This window comes from Streptopelia decaocto (assembly GCF_964273445.1).
Source record: "Streptopelia decaocto genome assembly, chromosome: 1".
Lineage (NCBI taxonomy): Eukaryota > Metazoa > Chordata > Aves > Columbiformes > Columbidae > Streptopelia > Streptopelia decaocto.
The window spans coordinates 39,754,738-39,778,841 of NC_138663.1; the positions used below are offsets into that span (position 1 = coordinate 39,754,738).

At 52.7% G+C, this 24,104-nt stretch overlaps 1 protein-coding gene across 2 annotated transcripts; it reads right to left on the reverse strand.

Moving 5' to 3' along the window:
* Nucleotides 1–732: 732 nt before the first annotated feature.
* PDGFB (platelet derived growth factor subunit B) lies at nucleotides 733–21,397 on the reverse strand. 2 transcript variants are annotated; one of them, XM_082051651.1, is made up of 8 exons: nucleotides 21,339–21,397; nucleotides 17,027–17,889; nucleotides 10,544–10,640; nucleotides 7,266–7,349; nucleotides 6,576–6,781; nucleotides 4,724–4,865; nucleotides 4,160–4,329; nucleotides 733–2,958 (listed from the first exon to the last, which is right to left on the reverse strand). In XM_082051651.1, exons 2-7 carry the CDS (start codon nucleotides 17,180–17,182, stop codon nucleotides 4,193–4,195), a joined length of 822 nt encoding a protein of 273 aa, XP_081907777.1. In that variant the 5' UTR covers nucleotides 17,183–17,889; nucleotides 21,339–21,397; the 3' UTR covers nucleotides 733–2,958; nucleotides 4,160–4,192. The 2 variants fall into 2 exon arrangements, with proteins under 2 accessions (XP_081907777.1, XP_081907778.1); XM_082051652.1 differs by lacking the exon at nucleotides 21,339–21,397 and having other exon boundaries at nucleotides 4,164–4,329; nucleotides 17,027–17,975.
* Between the last annotated feature and the right edge of the window lie 2,707 nt (nucleotides 21,398–24,104).

Consider the following 24,104-nt stretch of genomic DNA (forward strand, 5'->3'; position numbering starts at 1 on the left):
GTGAGGCACACGCCAGGCATGTCCTTGAGGTGAGCCTGGAGCACACTCAGGCACCCAGCTCCCCAGCTTCGCTGCTGCAGCATGAGTCCCCACTTGGGTCTGTGCTCCTCAGAGCTGAGCCATGGATTGGGGGTTCTATGCATGTGCCAGGGGACCCCAAAACTGATGCATGGGGCAGCAGCTGCCTTCACTCCCCACAGCCTTGTGCCCAAGTGTCAGATGTGTGATACCTCCCTTGCTGGGAGGAAAGGGAAACGCAAAGGCCTTTCCGAGGGAGGGAAGGACCGCCGTTGTCTAGACGAAGTGACTAAGGAGGGAAGGGGCCGACTGTTTGTACAGCTTTGGGAGTGTAAACACTGCCGACTGTCCCAAGCCCTTCAAAGCAGAGGAATCCGGAGATGGGATGAAAGCACAGGGAAATTCTGGCTGGGTGTCCAAACGCAGCAGCTAAGGAGCAGGGGACATTTTTGAGATGCAATCCCAGCACCTGAGTCACTCCAAACCAGTCCGAGAGCAGGGAGACAGGCGGGAAGGAGAAGTGCAGCACTGCTGGCCGTGGGCAGGGCTGTGCGTGGGCTCCCAGGACTTTCCCAGCTTTGGTCGCTTCTCTCTGCAATCTCAGAGTAAGTGTCCTGAAAACGGAACTGGAGGCCCTGGGAATCCTGCTGTACCCCGCAGTGAGCTGGTTTGGCCTCTGCATTTCATTCAGCTCCACAAAAGAAAGAGAAAATGTTGAGAGGTTTGGTTTCTTTTTTTTTTTTTTTTTTTTTTTACAACTTTAAATACAGTACTGAGTATAAATTAATCTTACATTTTTTTAAAAAAGCAAAAAAAAAAAATCTTAAAATAAAACCTCACCATCTTTACAAACCAAAGGAAACAGATTTTGGAACAGGAAAACAAAGTGTCTTAAGACTTTGAGGGTTTGGAGATGGTGGGAGGGAGGGGAGCAATGTGCCGCCTCGGCAGCGGTGCGAGAAGTGCTCTGGGCTTGCAGGTCGCAAGAGCAGCATCCCTCCGTGATCTGTAACAACTTCAGGCTGTGGCTTCTCCCCCTTCCCCTGGCTCCCTCTGGGGCTTTGCCCCACAACAGGGGTGTGTGTGTGCAAGGGGAGCAGCAGCTGGAGGCAGGAGGGGAAGGGGAACACTGCCACGCCAGCTCCAGACAAGCATTTTCTGCATGCGTAACTCTGTAGTGCCCAGCACAGCACCAGGACACCAAGGTGACACTGCACATTCCCTTCATGCATAACATTTCTGCTAACAGTGACTGAGTACTAGGTGTGCAGAAATAGCCCCTGGCTGCAGAGCCCTCCCTCCTCTGGAGCAAGGACTCTACAACTGCCCCTCCAGTCGTCCTCTGAGTCCTCCTCACTTAGAAGAGCTCACCTCTGTCTCAGACGGCTGCTGCCAACTGCAGAGACCATCCTCATTTCTTTCTCTATACCTACACACAGCTGCTACGTCTTGGACCAACTCGCAAGCTAGATGGGCTGGTACCATCTAAGGGGCAAAATCCAGAAGGAATGTGAGAGAGAAAAGGTGAGGAAAAAAGATGGGACATGTGGGGACGTTGGCACAGAGAGAACAGCGAAGGGTGTGCAGGACACCGTGAAGGGGTTAAAACCCTCGGGGGAATGACATGATTCTGCTTTCAGGACCACAGCGAAGGCAAGGACAGCTCACTGAGATTAAGTCATGCTTCTAAGTTTGGCTGTTGCTGGTCTCATCGTGGTGCCGCTTCACCTCCTGCAAGGAAGTTGTGCTGGGGGGTTGGTGGGGAGGGAGAGAAAAGGGCAACAAGACGGAGACAGATCAGATGATGTCTCTGCCTGTCCCATCCCGGGCCTCGCAGGCACGTTGCAGTAACACTGGGCTTTTCTGCCAGCCCAACAACGCCGATGCACGCACATGCCTCTGAGCTTCCTGCCACTGGGGAATGAAATCCATTTAAGAACATATATATATATATTTATATATGTATGTATAAATACACATACACACACGCACGCACACGTATATATATATATACACATATACACAGATATACACGCGCACACATACAGAGCGAAGTTAAAAAATAATCAGAGTCCGAGCCTGGAAAGTTGAATTCTCCACCAGCATGTGCAAAGAGGCTCCTCTTGGCAGGGGCCAGGGGTGTGGAGACGATTCTGCCACCCTCTGCTCCTTCCCCATGATCTAAACACCTTCCAGTCAGCACCAGGAGCAGGAGGGGAAAGGGGCAGGGGAATGCATTTGGCTTCTTTGTTTTGTTTTGTGGTGGGTTTTTGTTCTTGTTGTTCTGTTCCCCGAGATGTTGTATATCTTAGTGGTTTTGGTTTTTCTTTTTTAAAATAAAATATACACACGCACATTAAAAATATATATATCTGTCCAGGTAGGGCAATAAAAGTCCTTAGTGCATTTTCCATCACTGGTTGCCACTTGCGATCTGAGATATGCCTGTTTTCAAAATGTAGGTCCGGTGCAAGTGTTGATCTCAGACGGGCCCCCCAGCCTTACGAAAAACATGAGGGGAAGGGAGAATACTCCCCTTCCACCCTCTGTCCATTTGTTTTTCTCCTCCCTTCGGAAGAAATTAGACCCACTTTCCTTTTCATGTTTCCCATCCTGTCCTCTGGAGCAGGGAAGGCATTGTCCTGTCCTTGTTGCATGTTGCGGCTGTTGGGGTTCATGGTTTTATTTGTACTTTGTTCTTTTCTGATATATATATATATATATAGGTTATGTTTGTTCTTTTTTGTGTGTGTGTGTGTAAAACTTTAAAATTATGCTAATAAATGAAAGAAAGGAGAGGCTTTGGTGGGAGAAGGTCCACTGATGGAAAGGGAAGCACCATTTGCTGTCTGAATCAGACGTCGAGGCAGACGAACAAAGAGGAAAAGTTATCACTCCAAGGACCCCATGGGGGCAATACAGCAAATATATTAAATAAACCTGGAAGCAAAACAAAAACAGACACTGCATTAGAATATGTAACCCTCTCCCCCTGCAACTCCCCTCCTCTCCCATTTTCTCCTCTGGAAATGTTCATGTCCAAGTGCCAGATTAGAAGCCGCGGAGGGCTTTTGACCTTCTCTATTTTTTCCCCTGAATGGAGCTGAGATTTGCATGAGTTTGCATTATTTCTGCCCTGGGAACCTTGGGCTGGCCAGGAGGATCCTGGTATAATCGGAGCCCTCATCATGCTAAGCGTGGGAATGCTAATCCCATGACACTTGACCGGTGCCCCTCATCCCCAGCTCCTGACATGTCATGGAAGCCCCTCGTCCCTCTCTCCTGAAGTGAGGGGAAGCGGATGGGAAGAGAACAGCCCGGGCTCGTTTGATGGGCTGGAATTGCTGAGTCACAGGATGGGGCTTTCCCTGCGTAGGCTGTGCCACCTCTCTCTAAATTCAGCCCCCCAGGTCTATGTCCTGGCTAGTCTTTCTTTTCTGCACCTTCCCCTCTCTCACGGGGCACTGGGGCTTATTTTCCTTTCCCTTGTAGCACTGAAATTCTTCTGATGACAAGGGAATTACTCCTGTTTACACAAGTCAGGGAGAGAAGAATCAGGCCCTGGACTGACAAAGTCCAGATCTCTTGCCAGAGATTCCAGTTCTCCTTTCCCCTGGTATGACCTTTCTTATGCACACAGGCTTCCTGCTAGGAGAAAGACGAACCAAAAGCATTGCTGCTTTTCTTTTCAGTCTTTCTGCCAACTCATCTAATGAAATAAAAAGGGATCCCCAGAGCAACAATAATTCTCTGCTTTCAACGGAGAATCAATAGAGAAAGGAGAACAGGAGTTGTTTCACAGAAGAGATTAATCATATGGACCCCGAGTGGATTTAGGTGCAGAGAGAAGTCAGGCTCACTGTCTGCCTGGAAGGAGAGGCAGAGAGGGCAGGCCCAAGAGCAAGTAGGCTTGCAGCACAATCCTTCCAGCTCTATGAAGAACCCTAAAGCCATAAATAAAGTGCACGCCTTGGGTCCCAGCCTAGTCCTTCCCCTTCAGCCCTGGTTTTATGACGCCCAGGCCCTGCAGTAGCCCCACACTGAATGAGCAGCTGGTGCTGTGCAAAGTGTCTGAGCCGCTCAGGCAGAACCGTGTCCCGGGAGAGCGTTGCTCACGACTAGAAAAGCAGCTTGCTGTTACCTGCCTTGTGCTCTCTCTCCCCTGCCAGCACTTCTATGCTACGAGGATTTCTTTCAGCACTTTCTTATCGTTGACATGCTTGTACTTCTTATGTTTCCTCTTCTGTGCCGGCGGCCGGCGTACTCGCTGCCTCTGTGACGCAGCGGCTGTGGTGAAGGACGGTGACGAACCTGCCAAACAGAGGGGAGAGTGTCTGTACAGCGAGGGACAGCTGCGTCATGTTGAAATGTCTTTCCTCACCCATTATCAACAAAGAACTCTGCAACAGGAGGGCCAGAAGGCCTCCTTCTTCCGTTCTTCTGTCCCTCATCCTCTGTTCTCCCCAGTCTCTGCCCTCTCCCTTGTCCCCTTGTCCCTTCCCTTCACCTCTCACCTTCCCCTCCTTCACTCCCTTCGGTTCCATCCCCTTGCTGGCAGGCAGACGTCCCTTGGCTGGTATAAACCAGTGAAGGCCCAGGGGATTCGCTGGAGTCAAGCAAATTTAAACCAGCCGAGGGCTCTTTCCCCTCTTCCCAGCCTCCGTTCTCACCCCTCCCTCTGCTCTACTAACACCAAGATCCTTACGTCTCTGTTCACGTGTCCCTGGCCGGCTGCTCCGGGGGGGCTGACGGGACACGGCTTCGCACCGACACTGCACATGGTCCTCCAAAGGCACAACGACTTTTTTGAATTTTGGCTTCCTCTGGACAAATTCGATTTTGTTCACCTGTTTGAAAGAGAGAGGCACAGAGATGAATACAGCTGTAGCTCCCACTCTATAAAAATAATCAGTGTCGGTATGCTTCAGTACTGTTTTTCTTCCTGAAGGTTCAGAAGGCAGTTTACAGAGCATGGTTCAAGTTCATGGGTGGTGTGTATGGCAACACAGCAGCAGAGCAGACCTAGACCAGGCGAGTTCAGATGTAACTGGTTGTTTCCCCAGTTCCTAACTACTGCCGCTGCTGAAGCAGGTTGACAGGTTGATCACAGACAGAAACATGGGACGTGCAGAAGATGCTGACCTGTTTCTGACAGACTGTGATGACGGAGACCTGGGGGCAGCCAGAAATAATTCCCACAGGATGCTACAGGAAGGGCAAAAGGAGAAAAACTCGGGCCCAATGCAAGCAAACACAGCCTTACCAGCGCTGCTGAGGCCTGTCTGAATTTGTCTCAAGCTCTTTAATGACTGGCAGGGCTGAAGCCCTCAGCTCTGTGTTCCGCGGGGAAGGCGGCGCTCTGGAAATTCCCTCGGACTCTCCGCTAGTGCTGACTCAGAGGAGAGACTCAGGGCTCCACATCCCACTGCAGGGCACCCGCTTCCTAAGCCATCCTCCCACTCCAGGAGCAGCCGGGCCTGACCCCACTCAGCTTATCTAACAAGACCGCGGTCCCTGAAGTGCTCTGCAAGCTAAAAATACTTGCTCAGCCGCGCGTCTGGGATCGAATTCCTCTAAACCCACTGCCCCCAGCAGCATCCCTCAGGCAGCGCAGAAGCAGCCAGGCTGTTTATCTTTCCTTGAAAGCCCACTCCACACGCTTCAGACCACACGCTGCTCACTAGACAAACACTTCCAGCCAAACAATAGAGAGACCTCTGTCCTCAAAGAAACCATTTCCAGGTCACTTTTTCAGGCTGGCTTTTGACCTCTCACTTGTTTTTTTCCAGAAAAACAACTCCTGTTCCCCCCCATTTTTCCCTCATTTGGCTTGGCTTTTCTGAGAAAGGAATTTCCTGATAAAAAGGGCTGTGTGAATACAACTTCTCCCAGCCAACCTCTGCCTCCTGCCTGGGGGAGTCTCTTACGACTCAGGCAGAGGTTTAGTACGGGATGAGTATTATTTTTAAACAAGCTGTCTGGGAGGAAGCTGTGAGGAGATCGCTGGTGGCTGTGAGGAGGGCAGGATCAGAGCAAGAGGTTAGCTGTCAGGTGTCTGCTTGCCGCTGGAGTGGGTCAAGAGGTAACTGTGGGGCTGAGAAAGAGAAGAAGCTGCTCCGGTGTGTGTCTTGGGAAGAAGCTGTGGCAGCAGCGTGGGGATGGAGCACTGACACTCCCAGCCCTCCTCTTTTTGCATCAAAACCAGTTCCCGTGATGAAAGTGTCCTGTTTCTTTTGCTCTAACACAGCAGCCAAGGCCACCTCCAGGCGCAGGAATAGCCATGGAGTGGAGCTGCAGCTGGGGACGGTGCCCTGTAGCTCTGCGACAGTGACAGTCCCCAGCTGCTGGACAGCACCAGCGCTCCGAGCAGCCGGCGCAGACATCAGCCTGTGCCAGAGGCTCCAGCGCTGCGTGGCTAACGCAGGAGACGTGACTGCAGAGGGGGTGTGAGGCAGCAGTGTGGGCCTTGCACCCAGGACCCGCTGTGGTTTTAGTTTTGGGGGCTAGGATGGAGGTGGGCTGAGGGAGGAGGGAGCAGCAGGAGGCATCTCCCTTACCTGGACGTGCCGGACGCGGATCTGAGTGGGGCGACACTGCACATTGCGGTTGTTGCAACAGCCGGAGCAGCGCTGCACCTCCACGCAGGGCGGCCACACCACAAAGTTGGCGTTGGTGCTGTCCACCATGTTGCGGGAGATTTCAAAGACCACCTCCCGCGTCTTACACTCCGCCAGGACAGCTGGCTCTGCTGCTGCCAGAGCATCTATGGAGGGCCAAGAGAAGAAGGGGAGATGAAACAGGCTTTGCAGCTGTTACCAGCCTTCTGCAGCCACCTCTACTGGGAGAGAAAGACCGCACACAGCTCTCACACACACACATGTTCCTTCTCTTTCTCCCAGCCCTCCAGCTCCCTCCCTGCTGCACCCTGTGGAGGAGCCCACAGTAAAAAGATGCTTCTCACTGCAGCGGCAGTCCTGAGCAGAAGATGACACTTCTTTAGAGCAAATCAGCACCAAGTGGATTTAAAGCAGAGCAGCTTACAGAGCTCCAGACTCCCTCTCCTGCCCTCCTGGAGTGTAACACCCAGCTTCTATGCAAGGCCCAGACCTTCCTTCTCATCTGCCCACACATCCATGTGCACCATAACCTCTACCCCCACACATGTTTATCTCAGACATGCATCTGCACCCACCACAGCTTCTCAGGTGAGTGCTCCAACTATCACAGGTGCAACACCCCCGGCTCACCTAGGCTTCGTCGCTCTCGAGACAGGGCCACAGGGTTTTGACCGGGCTGAGTTGCATTCAGGTCCAGGTTCGAGCTATCCTCCTCTGCAAAGGCAAATACATGACCTCATAGCACCAGGTAGAGGCAGGAGAAGACAGCAGCCACTTCTGCTCCGCTCATCAGGCAGAGAGCAGAGATGTGGGACAAGCCATGGCCCCAGTACATGGTGCTAGGTGTAAATCCACCAGCAAGGTCACAGCTGTGCTGGAGCACGGAGACTCTTGGCTCAGACTAGGCATCTCAAAGCAACAAGCCTATCATGAAAGAGGTGTCCCGGTCAGGCCTGGGAGTGGAAAACGCCAGATCAAGAGTGACAAGGCCTACAGCAGCGCTTTCTGGTGTCAGACAGGAGTAACAGGGGGATTCAGATCAGCTGGCTGAGACCAGGATACAACAAGAAGCATCAAAGACTGGATGGGACCAGCAGAATGTTTGGTATATAACACTGAGGTGCCTTGCTGGGATGGCTTGGGACTGGGAGAGCTGGGGCATGAGGGGGCAGGTGAAGAGGATGATGGGTGGGAGGTGGGGTGTTTGCTTTCTCTCCCCAACCTACCACAACTGCTTTAGGTTAAAGTCAGTTTTATGATGTAAGAACAGAAAAATAAAGTTGAGATGGCTTCTCCTCTATCCTACCCTAAGGTAAGCTGCAGGACCTAGAGGTAGCTCAGTCAGCGATGGGAGAGGAAGGCAGAAAGCATTCAGGCCAGCCCTGAGCAGTTCCCTCCCACCCCACTGCTTTTTCCCATAGGAAGCGCTGAATAGAGAAATGCCCGCAGTCCCCACGGAGCACTCCAACGCGCAGCCCCTCCTGAGCTCCGGACAATGGCCGCGCTCAGAGACAGCTCCCACCCAGCCACGGCTCTTTCCTTCTCAGACCTGCTTTAGCAGCTGAAGGAAGCTGAATGGACGTCAGCATCAAGGGAGCAATTTTCTTAAAGGGAATTTGGGGCCAGTGGAAGATCTCTGTTTATCAGATGAGCAGTGGAACAGACTTCCCATACCTATCATGTCCCATCCCTCTTCCTCAGTCTTGCCCTAGCACAACCCTTGTATAAGGGGAAGTGGGGATCAGCTCTGAGGCAACTGCTGAAGGATTTGGAATGAGTGCACAGAGGCTGCATTCGTGAGGTAGGAATCATTTGCCTGTGCAGTCAACATCTACAGATGAGGTGGACAGACAGAAACCCTTTAAAGTGGCTAGAGAGCTGTGATCAATTATAGGATGCCACTCATCTTGCCCCGAGGCAGACACCCAAAATCTGAGATCTGATGGATCATGCTCTAGAAGGGCATATAGTTACCCAGGGGTTAGAGAGGGTGTCTGGATGACTGGCTTAGACGGTCATACTTGCTTTGCAGGCAGCCACAGTTAAGGGAGATGACTCTGACTCTACACACCTCTGTTGTGGGGTCTACAGTAGCATTTAAGGTCAGGAGAGCAATAGCTCATCCGCCTCCTGGAGCTGTCTAATCCTGGCTCCCTGTGCAGTCAGAGGAGGGCAGCAGCTGTGACACGTACAGGGTGTGCAGAGAGCACAGGGAATAGCTCCAGTTGCTTTGGGATTATTTTGCTAATACCATTATTTGCTAATACAGTAATTCTACACAGGGCAAGCAAATGGTGATGCCCCTCAGTCACTATCTGAGAGGCACAGAGTGTAACAAAGATACAGCTTCACTGGGCCATTTTCTGTTACCCTGACCAGCCTCTCCCATCTGGGACATGAGGTGGAACCAGTGATAGAAAGCTCTGCAGCCTTCTCCCATACCCCTGGGCTTTTCAGGCCAATAAGAGAAGCACATTCTGTTTCTTCACTGTGAGGGTGGTTAGTAACCGTGATATAGATGTATCTGTTCCTTAGACAACGGGACATGACAGACTGCACGCATCTTCTCAGTGGCTCCTTCCCCACTCCTTCATCCTGTGCCGCCTGGCATTTTATCAAACAAGGGTGGGGGCTGCCTTTTGTGCAGAGGTTGAATTGATGAGAGGAGAGGAAAAAAAAATAGCAACAACTGTTGACTTGAAACAAATCTCCTATTGAAAACTGGGTCCCTCCCTCCCCCAGGTTGTCCTTCTACACCCCGGGTCAGCACTGAAGAGGCTTGGGGCGGGGGGACCAGCCTGGGACAATCCAGCACAGCTAATTTTGGAAGTTGCCCCATTGTGTGGCTCGTGGATGAGGAGGAGGGAGCTGGTGAGGGCAGGGAGCGGCCGTGGTGGTGGTGGGGAGCCTTGTCGCCTCTTTCTAAGGCAAACAATAGCTGAACGCAGCTGGTGCCCTCCCCTTCGCTTTCCCCCCCCTGCCCCTCCAGGGCCGTTTTGAAAGGCAGCGGGAATGCTTTTGAGACTGCGCCAGTGGTTGGACTGGCATAGGAAACAAAAGCAGGAAATTCTGTTCCCCCGTAGATAGTGTCTCGGCAAGGATTACAAAGCTCCAAACAGACAAAACACGAGAGAGAAGGCGAGCTGGGGGGGCTGGGGGACGACGGGCGGGAGTGGAGTTAGAATAGAAAGGAATTTGCTCTGAAGAGACCGTTTATAAATAAATTCCTGGGCCAGCCCAGCGGCGGCGGCGCGTGCTCCAATTCCCACACGTGCCGACCCCTCCACGCTTTGCCGCTCCCGCTGCTCGCTGCCCTCAGCCCCGGCCAAGTGACCCCAGGCATCGCAGCCCCCGGAGCTCCGATCCAGGGGCGGGAGGTGAAGCGGCGATGCCCTGACTCAGCCCCTGTCCCGTATCGCACCTACGGACATGGGCTCTGTTTCTCCTGACTTGAGAGCCTCTGGGAGCCCAGGGCCTTTTGTGGGTGCTAAACCTGAACCCACTCAGCCCTGTCCTCTTCTATCATTATATTTCCACCTCCCATTTCTCCACCTCCTAAACTTATCTTTGGCTAGTTCAAGCCCTGCTGACTGTGGATCTTCCAGGGTAAAAAGTGCTGACCTCAGTTCCTTGCACTCACCTTGCCCATCTCTTATTATTTTTGAAAGCCTGTGTCCCTTGATAGACTAGGCAGTTAGGAAGAGATCTAAAAATGCATCTAGTTGCCCAGCTCCCACAGGTTTCAGGGGGGCTAGGTCTGTAAATAGCCAAGTTTGGGCTCCTGAGTGGTTCCTGTATTTACAATGAGGTCTGTTGATAGTGTGCCTGCTGGAAAACAGAATATCCCCTCCCTCTCCCCTAAAGAGTTAAGAAAAAATAGAGGAGTGTTCGGTGAAGAGGAGATTTACCTACGGAGTCTATCCGCAGGGCACGCTGGAGGTCACTGATGGAGCGCACTGAGCTGCCACCCAAAATCTCGTAAATGTCTTCGGGTATGGGGTCCCCCTGCCAGATGACAAAAAGAAAAGAAGGGGAGAAACAAGCATTAGAGAGGTGATCTGCAAATACTGTGTCATGGAGTGCGGGTGGGGGGAATCGAAGGAGCACAGAGGAGGCACAACAGAACCAGACAAATGCAAAGGCACCCTCATGAAGGCATGAGCCTGAAACCTGAGCAAAAGCAAGACAGCTTGTCTTGCTGCCTCTCAAAAAGCGGTCAGGAGACTGAAAAAGCAAAAAAAAAATGCCTAGGCTACAGAGCAGAGCCCCAAAAGCCATGCAAGCAGCCAGCAAGGCTTCCTTCTCCGGTGCTGTATGACTTCTCCAGGTGGCCTCTCGTTCCTGCTGCCCGCAGTAAAGGCGTTTTAACAGACTTCCCTTATGCTATCAGATAAAACCTTCCCAATATTTCCCTCTGTTATGAAACTCCCTCACGGGCTTTGTCAGATATCGTGTGGATGTGCGTGTGCGTGCGCGTGTTTTTCAAGCCACAGTGGCCCAATATTATCCATCATTTGCATACTCTTAAAAAAAAAAAAGAGAGGTGGGGGGGTGGAGAGGAAGATTGACCTTCACAGCCGACGCTGCTCCAGCGTGAGCCTGCGGTGAAACCACAAATGCTGCAGGGAGGACATGAAAGGCTGTTTGAGGTGGGCTGAGGAGCTGATTTGGATAAAGAAAACACATGGGAGTTTGGATGTCATTGCACCCCAGTGCCAAAAAACCTTAAGCAAGCAGGTTTATAGGCATCAGACAATGGGTCAAGTTCAGGGTTTGTGCGGGCAGGTGCAGCGCCATCAATCTCTTGGGAATTTTACCCTGGCACCAGACTTGAGTGGACCCCAGTGACAGCACTTAACACGACTACAAAGGAGCAGTGTGGGAAAGCAAGCGCTGATTAGAACATACTTCCGAAAGACTAGAAAAAAGACAGGGGAAAGTACTGGCCAAAGTGTTTGCTTAGCTCCTAGCTCTCTTCTTTCAGGGCTACTCATGCGGAAAAGCTGCTCTTTCAGCCGGGTGCTGAGACGCAGCCCTACACATGCCCCTGTAACTGAGAGGAGGACTTGGCTCGTGCGCTTGTGAAACGCAGGGATTTTCCTGTGGGGTTTTATGGGCAGTTGGTCGCATGTGTGTGGTCCTTCCAGCACACAGCTATTCCCTCCCTGTCTGCCTTCATTTCCCTTCCACTTGGAGTCGAGGGAAACTGCCGGGCAGGTGGTTAAATGTTGGCTTTTAAAGCTTGAGGGCTTTAGCCCAAACCTTCAGCCGCTTTTGCATGGCTGCTTGAACCTGGCAACCTCCCAGACGTGCCTGTCACTTGGCCACCCGCCCTTCACTTCCACTAACAGTGCTCCCTCCTCAGCCCTGCTAGCCCAGCCTCTAAGACTATAACTTAAACTAGGACACGGTGGCTTGAAGGCTGCTGCAGCCCAAGGCACGGGCAGAAGCCTCCCAGGATAGCTGCAGAGCAGACAACACTAACGTGTCTTAAACCTCCGCAGCCAGATCCACCAGAGAGCTCAAGTCAGATCGAGCCTCTCTGCCCCGCTCTGTCCCTGTCACTGTCACATCTCACCACAGAGCTGGCTGTCTGCCTGCAGCAAAAAGCAGATTTTACATCCCCGGGCATTACTTCCTCAGTCTCAGATGGAGAGGGAAGCAGTGTCAGTGATGAATGCACAGCCAGAGAGAGACTTGTATAATTCAGGGATCACTGAGTAGCTGTGAAATGAAGATGCCTTCTGACAACTCCTGCTGCATGAGGAAGAGTAGGACCAACAGCCCAGTGCTGGAGAGGCTCTGCAGCACTTCCCTTCCTCGCAACACACATACACACACGGCGTTTACGGGAAAAGGGATCATTTGCAATTCCCAGTACTTGCAGCCAGAGCTCAGCACTGAGCGGTGAAATTGCAGGCTTTTAATGTTTGCACCTGTCAGCCAAACACATTTGTGTGCAAATGCTGCCTTGCATGGATGCCCTTGGTCCTTCCTGACACTTAATACATGTAGGAAATGGAACTTTATTTTAAACTCCGGCACTCGCTAGGGGAGAGCGTGGGCAGGTGTTACGAGGTTTGGTGACTTTGGAGGCGTGCTGGTAGGTGTCGCCTTGCTAACTGAGCAGGGGGAACAGACACGAGCCAGGGACTGCAAATACAGGCCCTCAAGAGATGGATTGCTGGAGATTGCCTGTGGGAATAAGCTCCACTCTCTGCCCACAGCAGCAGTTTTAGGCGCAGATTTTTTTCTTGTCGCAGATACTATCAGCATGGCTGTGGTGTATCGCCAGCCCACATGTCTCATAATCCTGTCCTCCTCTCCGGGGTTTGTGAGCTCTGCCAGTGACAACTGCAAGCCTGTGAAGCTCCTTATTTTCCTCTTATGCTGCAGAGCCGTGTCAGAGGCTGGCCTAAGAGCAGCCAGCCAGACCTGAGCTGCATGGCTCTTCCTTGCTCCCTTTGGGGTCTGTGATTTGGAACAGCCATGTCTTTGCCCCCCATCCCAGCCCTGTGCCTGGGAAGCTCTGAAATCAGGGCACCACACACACCAAGGCCCTTGTGGGAACGGGACACAGGGAAGCAGAGGTCCAGCAGCCACCCCCACCTGATCCCACGGGGTCAGAAGGTAGAGGAGCAGTGCAGGAGGTGGGATCCTCAGCAGAGCAGCCTGAGCAGCTGGTGCTGTTCCTGCTTTGCAGCTCCTCTGGAGTTATTTGTCTAACACAGGTTAACAATCTCCTTTTTTAACTGTGCGGCAGATCAAAGAAGACTTTTGTCTCAATGGACTCCTGGCTGGCTGTCAAGAGCCCCAAGGCCTGGCCTTGTATTCCTGCGAGGCCCTGAATTCCTAGAAGAAAGTAAGTTTATTCTTCCCTCCCTCTGTCCTTCTGCACCCAGTGCCTGGCTCTCCCCTGAACCACAGGGACACTCCCCACTCTGCCAGTCCCCAGCAGTGACGTCCCGTCCCCTTCTCCTGGCTGCTGGCACCTGGGGGGCGAGATCCAGGGCACACCTGAGACCAGGCAGCAGAGCACCTGGGCAGGGGCCCTGCCCGCCCGGCAGCTGCTCTGCGCCATGGTTGTGACGCCGGGGCCCCTGGGCACGTCAGCTTTGCCTCCCTCCCAGACGTCAGCAGGGCTGTTTGGCTGCTGCAAACCCTGCAAACATGACAGTCCCCCTGTCCCTGCTCCCCAAAATCAGCCTCCTCCCTAACCTCACCATCCACTGCCTCTGCAGCTTTCTGCAAATAGATTGTCTGAGCACCAGGGCTGCTGAAAGGTCCCCTTGTGACCAGCTGCTGCCGAGGCGACACAGGGAATATGCAGGGCTGCGCTCCAGCCCTTCCTCCAGCTATTCACAGGCACGGGTTTCAGAGTCTTGCTGGAAGGTGTGTCTTTCTTGGTAGCACAGCAGATACAGAGGAGGAGGGAGCAAGGATTGTGCAACTGGCAGGGAAGGCAGACCCTCAGGGCTCAAAGAAACCAGCCAAGGACACTCCCAAGGTGAGGACTCTTCCAGTCCTCTTTTTTTTGGATGGTGTGTCTACACATCTATGTGTGACTGCACACAGAAGTCCAGAAGGGTAGCAGCACCACCAGCCCAGCGCAGGGAAACACTCAGCTATCTGCTCCTCTACCCAGGACAGCAGGACTTTCCTGAGAACCTCCACAGAGACCATGGCAAGCGATCTTGGCAGCAGGGTCTTGAATGATCAACCAGGCAAAAAAGAAAACCCAAACAAACAGCACTTTTTAATTCCCTCTGAAGCTGATGTGAGGACCCTGAGGGGAGACTCTGCTGCATTCCCTGGCAGACAGCAAGACTGGCAGCACCTGCCACAGGCCCGCTGAACCCCGGAGGCTCTTGTTCCCCTGGCATAGGGCTTCCACCCTCCCAGCACCACTCCTGGCTACAGGGGACCCTGACACCCACACACGCCTCACCCACAACAGGCACAACCCTCCTCACATGAGCCCCTTCCACGTGGGACAGTGGCTTACATTTTCCTCCCTTAAAAGAATCAAACTTAACGTTTGATCTAGCCCACGTTCTTAAAATACATCCAGACTTATGCACCCTTTTCCCATTTCAAGGGGGACTCCGCTGCCCCACCCTGCTCCTCCACACACCTCCCACACCTCCCCTGCGAGGGCTGGAGGCATTCCCACCCCCAGGACCAGCTGGGTACCGGCAGCACTGGAAACAGCGCAGGAACCACTGTCATTCCCCCCTGCTGCTGCACATCAGCTGATGGTGAGGAGGAGGCAGGGACGACTCGCCTGGCTCCTTCCACGAGCTCACTCACCCCAGACATGTCATCCACCCCGCCTTCCGCTGCTTTGTCCTTGTCACCACCTCATGCTAAGAAGACTCAGGAAGAGCCCAGGAGCCTTGCACCAGGAAGATGTGATGCGGAGCTGGGCTGAGATTACAAGCAAGCGCCTGGCTGCACCCCATTCCTCGGGAATTCCAGAAAGCCCTGACAGTGGGGCTTCACCCCAGCACAACCACACTGGGCTCAGCCCAACTCTGTAAATGTTGCAAGGCAACTATTACAGCCCTCAGGGCAAATGCAAATGGGTTTAGCATCCTCGCTTCCCAACCGGCAAATACTTTCCCTCTGAGGTGCGTACTCCCTCCTGCTGGAAGAGCTCCAGGGCCCTCCAGCTCCAGATGGGTGTGATCGAAGAGGGAGAGGGACTCAGGAGGTTCCATCTCCTGGTTCAGGCCTCTGCTGATCAGGGTGAACTGCCGTTCCCCATGCACCTTCTCCTGCAGGGCTGGGGAGGAGGTGTAAGCCCCTTTCAGAGGATGACTGTGGCTCAGCAACCTGGTAGGAGTTGTGTGGTATGCATCTGGTGCAGAACACAATGCCCTCAAAGTGGATGTGGGGACCAGCTGCAGGCAGAAGTATCTACCCAACCAGAAACCTACTTGGTTCTCTGGTCATAAAATGATGAATAGTGCAATTCCTCTCAAGAAACCCAGAGCCGCGATTCCCAAACTCTAACCCTACTAGGCTGTCATAGAGCTGTGCAGTCTTTTAATGGGATTCCAGCACAGAATAACAGCCCCCTGGGATCACACACTTCCATCTTCACCCTTCCTCAGCGCCAACCATAGCTGATGTTTCACGTTGCACAGGAGAAAGAGATCTGAGCCACCCACAGAGGAAATACCATCCTCTGCTCAAAACAAACATAACCACTGGGCAGCCCACAGTTCTAACTGCTTCCCTTTGCGGCTTGGGCAAGGGCAAAATGGGCCCATAAGGAGGTAATGTGATGGTTTGTACCCAAACCCTTCCCTGCCGCCCACGAGAGGGGCTGCCTCAAAATGAGGAAGGAAGAGAAAGAAATGATGCAAAGGGAGGAAAGTCTTGGTGGAAGGATATATCCTGCCCCTGACAGTCCCTAAGCTGCAGATATAACCCATGGGTAGAGTCACTTTGGATGGAGCTGAGGCAGTAACCGAGCGCTGTGGGTAAATGTGTGAGGGGCTTTCTGATCCTCTCAATCTGCTCACCATCAGTTGATAAAACGGGGCAGCAGAGGTCAAAGGATTTGGGGGTTAGGGGCTCCTATTCCTCAATCATGGCTCAGGGGAGAAAGAGGCTCTGGTTTTCATGTGGGGAAACCAAAGAGGGCTGGTGTATGTACATCAGCCAAATCCACCACCTGGCCTCCACCCTGTGCCCGGCCTCCCCCCGAGGAGAGCGTGCAGGAGGGCTGCAGGACACTCATCTCTAGCCTCTTCCCAGCTAGAAACACACCTTACCGAACTACTGTGCCACCCCAGCATCAGTGTCTCTGGCCACGCTGTCCCCTTCCTCGCCCCTTTGAAAGCCCCCCTGCCCTTTTCCCACCAGGACCTTGGCGATGCCCAGTTGTGCTTCACCCAGTGCGTTTTTCTGGAGGTGGCAACTAACCAGGCTTGGGTCCCTGCCCCAGGCACGGCACTGTGATGCCAAAATAACCGGAGGGGGTGAGAGGCTGGGCGCAGCCGCCGGCTGGTGCTGTGCCCGGGGTGGCAGCCGCTGGGCAAAGGCGGCGGGGCAGGAGGCTGCGGGCTCCGCAGGGCTCCCCAGCAGCAATCTGGGACTGCTCTCCCGCACCAGCCTGGCGCTGGCTCCAGCCCGGGACGCACACGGGGGCGGGCGGCTCTGCCCGCCATTAGCGCCGAGCCCTCCCCTCAGCAAGGCTCAGGAGAGCCGCCGCCCGCCCCGGGCTCCTCGCCCCCGCCGCTCCGCTCCGCTGCCCCCCCGCCACCCCCGGGCGTCACCCCGCCGCACCTGCGGGCCGAGAGGCGCCGCCGCCGGTCTCCCGCCCGCCCGCTCCGGGGCTCGCAGCTCGGCAGCACCGCCCGCTGCCGGCGACGGAAACTCACCTCCATACGGGCCAGGGGCAGGGAGAGGACGAACGCGAAGACCACGCCGAAATTCATGCCGACTTCAGGCCCCGCCGGCTGCGGGCACATGGACGGCGAGCCCCGGGAGGGAAGCGCTTCCCGCAGAGAGCCCCGCGGCCGCCCGGCCTCAGGCATGGGGGGCGCCGCACATTCCCATGTCCCCTCCGAGCCGGGCTGCTGGGGCGAGAGTTGCAGGAGCCCTCAGGAGAGGAGGTGGTGGTGAGGGGAGACAGAAGTAATTCTCGGTGACTCGCCTGCCTCTCTTGCTATCTCATAAGCCCGGTGGAAAAAAAATGCAGTCCCTCGAAATTATACGCATCCAGAGCCTACGTCCCTCTCGCTGCAAGGGATGCTTCGGTGTTGCCTTCTGCTAGGTGGTCCACATGCTACTTTTCTTCCCGATTTTCTTCCTTTAAAAATATATATGTATGTACAAAGATTTTACATGCAGGTAAGAATGACTCAGTGTTCTTAGAAAAATATGCACAAAATAATAATTATTTTTAAAAAACCCAACTTTGTTCCAAAGTTTGGTGTGAAATCCAAAAATAAAATCTTCTTCTTTAAGATGTCATTTTCTTAAAATGCTCCTTTTCTTCCTTACGGCTGCTTGCTTTTTAGCGAAAAGTTGCTGCTGCGCATTTAATTTCTTCCCCTTAGGTTAGATTCTGGCTTGGGTGCCTTCTCGTGCGAAGGGTTGGCAGTTTGCTTGGACCTGAGGTTTGCTTTGGGTTTGGAGACAGGTGAGAGCAAATGTTTTTGCTCTGGGTTGCGTGCATGTGTGTGCGTATGCGCTGAGCCTTGACAAGCCTCAGAGCAGAGCCGCTGCTGCCTCCCGCGCTCTGTTTCAACGAGAAAGAAAAAAAGAAGAAAAAAAAAAGGCAGAAAAGGTAAAATTGAAAGGGAGGCGAGCAAGCCGGTGGGTCTTTATTTTAGTCTGCGAGCTGCAAGAGAGACTAAACTGGCACTTGGGGCTGCTCCTTTTATAAAGGAGAGGAGATGGGTGGAGCATAACTTGCCATCCTCTTGGCGGGGGACCAAGGCGAAAAATCTAGTGAGGGAGTAGTAGTCCATTGCTGACAAAATAAAAAGTGTGTTAATTTAAATGATAAATTAATTAAAAATTACTAGCGCTGTAATAACACATATAATGTGGCTTTAATATCGCGTAAGGAATGGGGACAGAAATTCCTTCCTCCTCGACAAGAGATAAGAAGAAAGGAGTTCCCGGCACGGTAGTTTGTTATTTTTTTGGCCCCGGGTTCTCTTTATTGCAGTCTGGAGCCCATTTCTCTAAGCTCCACTCACCTTCCCTGCCCTGCTGCACCACTAGCTCCAGGGAGAGAGATGGCTTTAATATCTTACGTCTCTTTGTGTGCAGGGGGAAAAAAAAAACAACAAACCAGAGAAATTTAAACATTGCTACAAGGCAATCTGGTGTTGCTCATGGCACCGGGAGGTATTTTACTGCATGATTATCTCCACGATGTAATAAACATCTGAGGGGAAATTAAGCAAGCAGATATTTGCTTGGGGGGGGAGAGGGATGGGGTGGGGAAGGGTGCTAACAGGTGAGTTCAAGAAAGAGTCATATCCTATGGAGAAAACATCCGTACGCACACCCTCCTATGTATGTACAAGCGATCTCCCGGTGCAGGGTTGCACACCCGCAAAGCACACTCTGGGCATGACCAGGAGGGGTGTCTGCACCATCTTTGTGCAGGCTCCAATCCGCCGATACGTTCCTGCACTGTCATGCACCGCAGGCGTTCGCTCTGAATCCCAAGCATCTTCCCTGCTTTTTCTATGCTACGCACGCACTTCTATTCGAGCCGCTCGCATGCACAGCTACGTGCAAATTTTGTCTCATTCACACATCCCTGGGTATCCATGTGTTCTCCTTCACTCTCTCCCACTCTCTTCCTTTCTCACATACATACATACATACACCCACCGGCATGCCAGTGGCCTCATCTCACAGTATCACACATGCTCCCTTAGACTATCTGGGTGACTGCGAGTCTCATGCAGCCAACCCACTCTAAAACACACAGTCTTGCACCAGCACTTGCTGATGCACCGTCCAAAGTGTCTGGGTACAAGGACCAGCTACCAGAACCAAGCAGCAGGCAAGCCACCAAATGCTCTTCTGTAGTAGGTATCTGACAACACCTCCTAAATTGGCTAGCTACAGCCCTGAGCCTGACTTTGATGTTGGTCAGGAAGCACAGGGACACAAGGAGGACTGAGGGTCCTCCACAACTTTCTTAAAACAGCATAGCTCCTCTGTTCCTCCTGTCACAGGGACACATAATTCAAACAGAAAATGAAAGGTCCTACAGTAGGGCAGCATGTCAAGATGCTCTTGGGTGGCAAGGGATTACTGACACTTCACACTAACCCAGAAGAAGAGCAGGCAGATTTCCCCACAGGTGGGAGTTCATCAGAGCCATGCCAGCTACAAAGCATGGGCCATCTGAGGTGCATGAGTGCAGAGATAAGGAGTGTCCTGGGAGTCCCTCAAACCAAGTCTGAAGTGGCTCAGTCCCAATTTTGGAGCTCAAGTGTGAGGAAGTGGAAATACAGTGCATACCTTTGATGGTTTCCACAGCCAGAGACCTTAACAGGACTTTACCTTAGATGCTCCAGCCATTCTAGGCCTGTCCCACCCAAAATTCCTCACGGCACTCTCAGAATTCCCCACATTCTCTGTCCTGGCCTGCCAGCGGTGTACCAGCCATTTCATGTGATGACAGTTCGGCTCCAACCCCCTGGCAGGGTGAAGCTTCTACCCTAGTGTCTACCTGGGTGCTGAAACTCTTGAAATCTGTAGGAGGCTCTTGGTGATCAGCAGGGGGAAAATCAAGGATTTGGGGTGGTCAAACCAGCTTCTGGAAGTCCTTCTATCTGTGTAGAGAGAGCTGAGGGCAGCTAGGTCCCAAATGTCCATGACCCCATTACATATTTAAAGTTCAGAAGGGGTAAATGGAGGCTCAAGTACTGTTTGAGGATATCTGCCCTCAAATAACCTGGCGTGGCTCCTCCACCTCCATACCACCTTATTCAAGCTGTGTAGGGGGTCCCCCATGTCTTAGTGGCTGCCTGGCCAGGACAGAACAGCCTGTGTGTGGGAAGGTTGATTAAACTCCTCAGCAGGGAGAGATGTCGCCATCGGAGAGGAGAAGGACTCAGCAGTAAACTAGCAGGGATTGCTGCAAATTTCTTGCTCAGTAGCAACCAGAATTACTGCAGGGCTTGCTTTTGGGGGGGCTACTCATGGTGCGGGGTTTTTTTGGTTGGTTTTTTTTTTAATATCCGGCTATGTTACGTACAAGCTGGGATAGAAATAAAGTTATTTATTTTCATGTGGATGATGCTGGGCAGTTTTTAGAAGCTCGACATCAGAAACAAAAAGCTAATCCCTGTTGAACGTCCAGACAGCAAGGAAGAGGATGTTTGGAATTTGACTAATCATCTACCTATGAGCCTGCCTGGAAATAGAGCAAAATGATATTCAAGCTGCTCAGGCTTCAATCACTTTTCCTTACTCTTTCTGCTTTTAAGATAGGGACAGGTTTTTCTCTAGTGAGGTCTTTAGATGCAGGCTGGCCCAGGCCCAAAGGCATTGAGTTCAACAGGGGTGCACACACTTAAAACTGCTGTGCCCTGAGCCAGGTGGGTGCTCTGGCTTTTGTGAAATTAGCTTGTCATTTATCCCATGAACCTTTAAATCTAGTGGGGATGACTCTATCTTCCCCTCACCTGCCCTGTGGGGTGGGTGTGGAGGCCTTTGGGGCTATCGGCGTCCCAGATGCCACAGAATAAGAGCTTGAAAGCACTATTTCCTATGGTGGGAAGATATTTTGAGGCTACATGAAGCAGCTGGACTGTAAAAATGTCCCGCCAGAACATCGCAACTTGACAAGGTCAAGTCTCAACTGTGCTAGCTGACAATGGCCTGACAGACAAACCACAACAAAACTAGAGATTTCATAAGGGCCTGTAGCAGGGTTTCTTATTAAAACACTTTCACCACCACTACGGCTTTCAAACCTGCGGACAGCTGAACTCATCTCCTCAGTTATTTTCTTATCACTAGGGAGGAGGGCGACACGTGTCAGAGGACAATAGGCAGTTCCTTGCTGCAAGGCTGCTCTCCCCTCATCTCACGTTGGTGGAAAAAATGATCTCCTCACCACCATCCACAGAGGCATGATGTGAGGGGTGAGATCTTTTTTTTTTTTAGAGGGGGAGAGAATTGTGAAACAGCAGGAAGAAAAACAGGACTTACAATGGAAAGCAAGACTCAGTCTGAACATCTGAGATGTCTCAGCCTCTCCATGATGAGTCCTATTTTGAAAAACAATCAATGGAAAGAAATTAGGAGGTGTTGACAGCCAACGTGTAGTCAGCCCGCCCACTCAAGGTGTCTAACTGAGGTGGTGCTCTTGCTCCGGTCTCTAAGTTCAGGAGAACTATGAGCAATCCCTATGCCTATTCTGTGGGGCTGCCAGAGCCATCAATGGAAAGGAGCAGCCATGACATCGAAATTAAGCACCTGGAGTAAGTTTTATGCCTACTTTACACCAGGAGGCCCATTCTGTGGGTTTTATACCATGTTGCCAGGTTGTATGAGGTTTATCCCAACCCAAGTGATAAGAATGGAGTAATCACATCCAGCTTACGCCACTGTTTACACCACTTGCCCCAGAGGTTGCCACCCTGGGAGCTGCCCCGACTTCCTAAAGGCTGAGTTCAGACTAATGGTGGAAGAAAGGAGGAAAGGAGAAGAGAGACCAAAGGAAGGAGACGGAGGCAGGCAGGGAGCTTGGTGTTTATATTTGTTGCTGGAGAAAGGCAGAGCCTCAAGGTGCCCAGGGCTTGCATAATTCGCCTTCTCACTCCTGGTGCTGGCAGGGAAAATGCTTTCCAAGGATGAGTAAAGCTATCACAGAGCAGCTAGCTCCAGGGGAAAGGGAAGGTGTCACCTGGTGAGGAGGTGCTTGATGGGACCTGCCAGGCTTCCTCCAGGATCCCTCCCTCTGCCTGTCTCTCCCAGGTGGAGGGATTCCCCTGCCCCTCACCACCTCCCGCATCTCGCCCAATCCTGACAGAAACCTGCCTGAGAGGAGAGGATGGGGAAGGGGGAAGAGAGCACAGGCACAGGCAGAGGGAAGGGCAGGGACCCTGACAACAGCAGAAAGGGAGAGGGCTCGTGCCGGCCGTGGCTTGCTGCCCCACGCTTTGGGGTGAAGGAGAAGGCAAAGGCATTTCACATCTCTGTGGATGTGCAGCTCGAGCAGATTCAAAGAGAGAAGGCAAAGCTGAGACGACTGATTTCCCAGAGCTTTCCCGAGTGCATACACATTCCTGCACCAGGTGGGGAGGAGGGGACGCAGCCTTGCCTGCTCACACTACGGTATATTTCTTTCACCCCCCCAGCCCCCAAATTTAGGGTAGAAGGGAACAATTTCCTTACTCTGGCAACCATCCACTATGTCTATGGATCTGCTCCCCACCCCATTCCCCCTCTCTTTCCTGTTTTGATGAAAGGAAAAAATGTTCTGCTTTCCTTCTTTATTTTTCCAGACTGGTGAATAGCACTCAAAAGGAATTTCTTTCCCTCCCCCCCTTCCTCTCTCCCAGTATAATAAATATATATGTGTGTGTGAATATACCACACATCACAGGTCATCTGTTGTTTTTCAAGAGGCATATACTATTTTTGTTTCCAAATTGATTAGGTGGGCAGCGGTCCCCCTTTCCACTGACACCACCCCAAACATTGCTTTCCCCTGCCCTTGGCCTCTGCCACTCACCATGTCCCCATCCTTTGCCCCTGGGTCCGCAGCGAGCGGTGGCAGCAGCGGCAGCAGCGAGAAGGAAGCTTGCTGAGCTGGAGTAAAAATAGCCCCAGCAGTTACTCAGCTCAGAACGTAACATGACTCATGATGTGAAATGAAGATGAGGGTCGAAAACCAAAAGCAAGCATCTCTCTCTCTCCCCCACACCTGCTACTGCTGTTCACGTCACAGAGCAAAACCTGCTCTAAATACCAGTTGCTGGGGGCCAGGGCATCGGCCGAGGCAGAAAGCCCCGTGTGCGCTGTCCGTGAGAGCTGGTCCTCCCAACCATACCAATTCCGTTGTGCCGACACCAGCAGTGGGTAGATTTGGTGACCCTGTGCCCAACTTTCTGCTCATTTACCTCCTGCAAGCTGCGAGCCCCCAGCAAAACTGTCACCCCATTGATACTGTGGGACGAAACACCCTGCGACACCCTTTTGCTGGGGTAACAACAGCACAAATGCAGCCGGGCACCCTGGTTTGCCTGCACCCACCGTGGCCTGAGCCTGTGATGGGGGAGGAGAGCGGGTTTGTGCCCCATCCCCGGGCAGGGTGACCCCTGCATATTACAGAGGACACCTAGGTCCCTGGGGTACAGGAGAGCAGCAGGCCTGGCATGGCGGGAGGCAGGCCGTTGCTATCTGCTGGCCTGTGTAATAAAGGAGGGAGTTTAAAAATAGACTTTGAGCTGCGATGCTGGAAAGGCAGCGAGACGTATAGAGCGGGTGTGTATTTATCCTACACGCCCTGTGTCTGACATGGGGACCTGCCCCAAAGCAAAGGTGCCGCTCGCTGGTCACGTGTGCTTGCTGAGGGGCCCTCACGCTGGTCCTTAGCACAGCCTTGACCATGGGTGGCAGTGGGTGCACGGGGTTGAGGGAAGCCCTGAGCTCAGCCTGGCAGGTACCAGGGCTGCTCAGAGATGCTCACCCACCACCACAGCCCAAGGGCGTTTGGAGCAGCGGAACACACGCCCCTCACCCAAGCCAAACTGGCTCGATCTGTGACTCCTCCAGCCCCATATGCCCAGACAAAGTGGCATCTCTCAGGACAAAGCCTTTCAATAGATCCCCTGCCCTCTGCCCTCTCCCGAACAATGAGAAATCAAGGAATATTGTCCGAGCTGAATAAAAAGATCTAAATTTAGAGTGTCTGATGTGTTCTTGGTTTCCTGCCATAACTCCCCTCCTCCTCCCTGGCCTCCCTCTTCA

What these genes read in the sequence shown, in the direction of transcription:
- PDGFB (XM_082051651.1), bottom strand. Translation starts at nt 17,182, where the DNA reads ATGCCTGAGGCCGGGCGGCCGCGGGGCTCTCTGCGGGAAGCGCTTCCC. An exon ending in CCTGCGGATAGACTCCGTAG is followed by an intron (nt 7,350 to 10,543) that starts GTAAATCTCCTC and finishes TTGCCTTTGCAG; the next exon opens with AGGAGGATAGCTCGAACCTG. An exon ending in TCCGCGTCCGGCACGTCCAG is followed by an intron (nt 4,866 to 6,575) that starts GTAAGGGAGATG and finishes TCTTTCAAACAG; the next exon opens with GTGAACAAAATCGAATTTGT.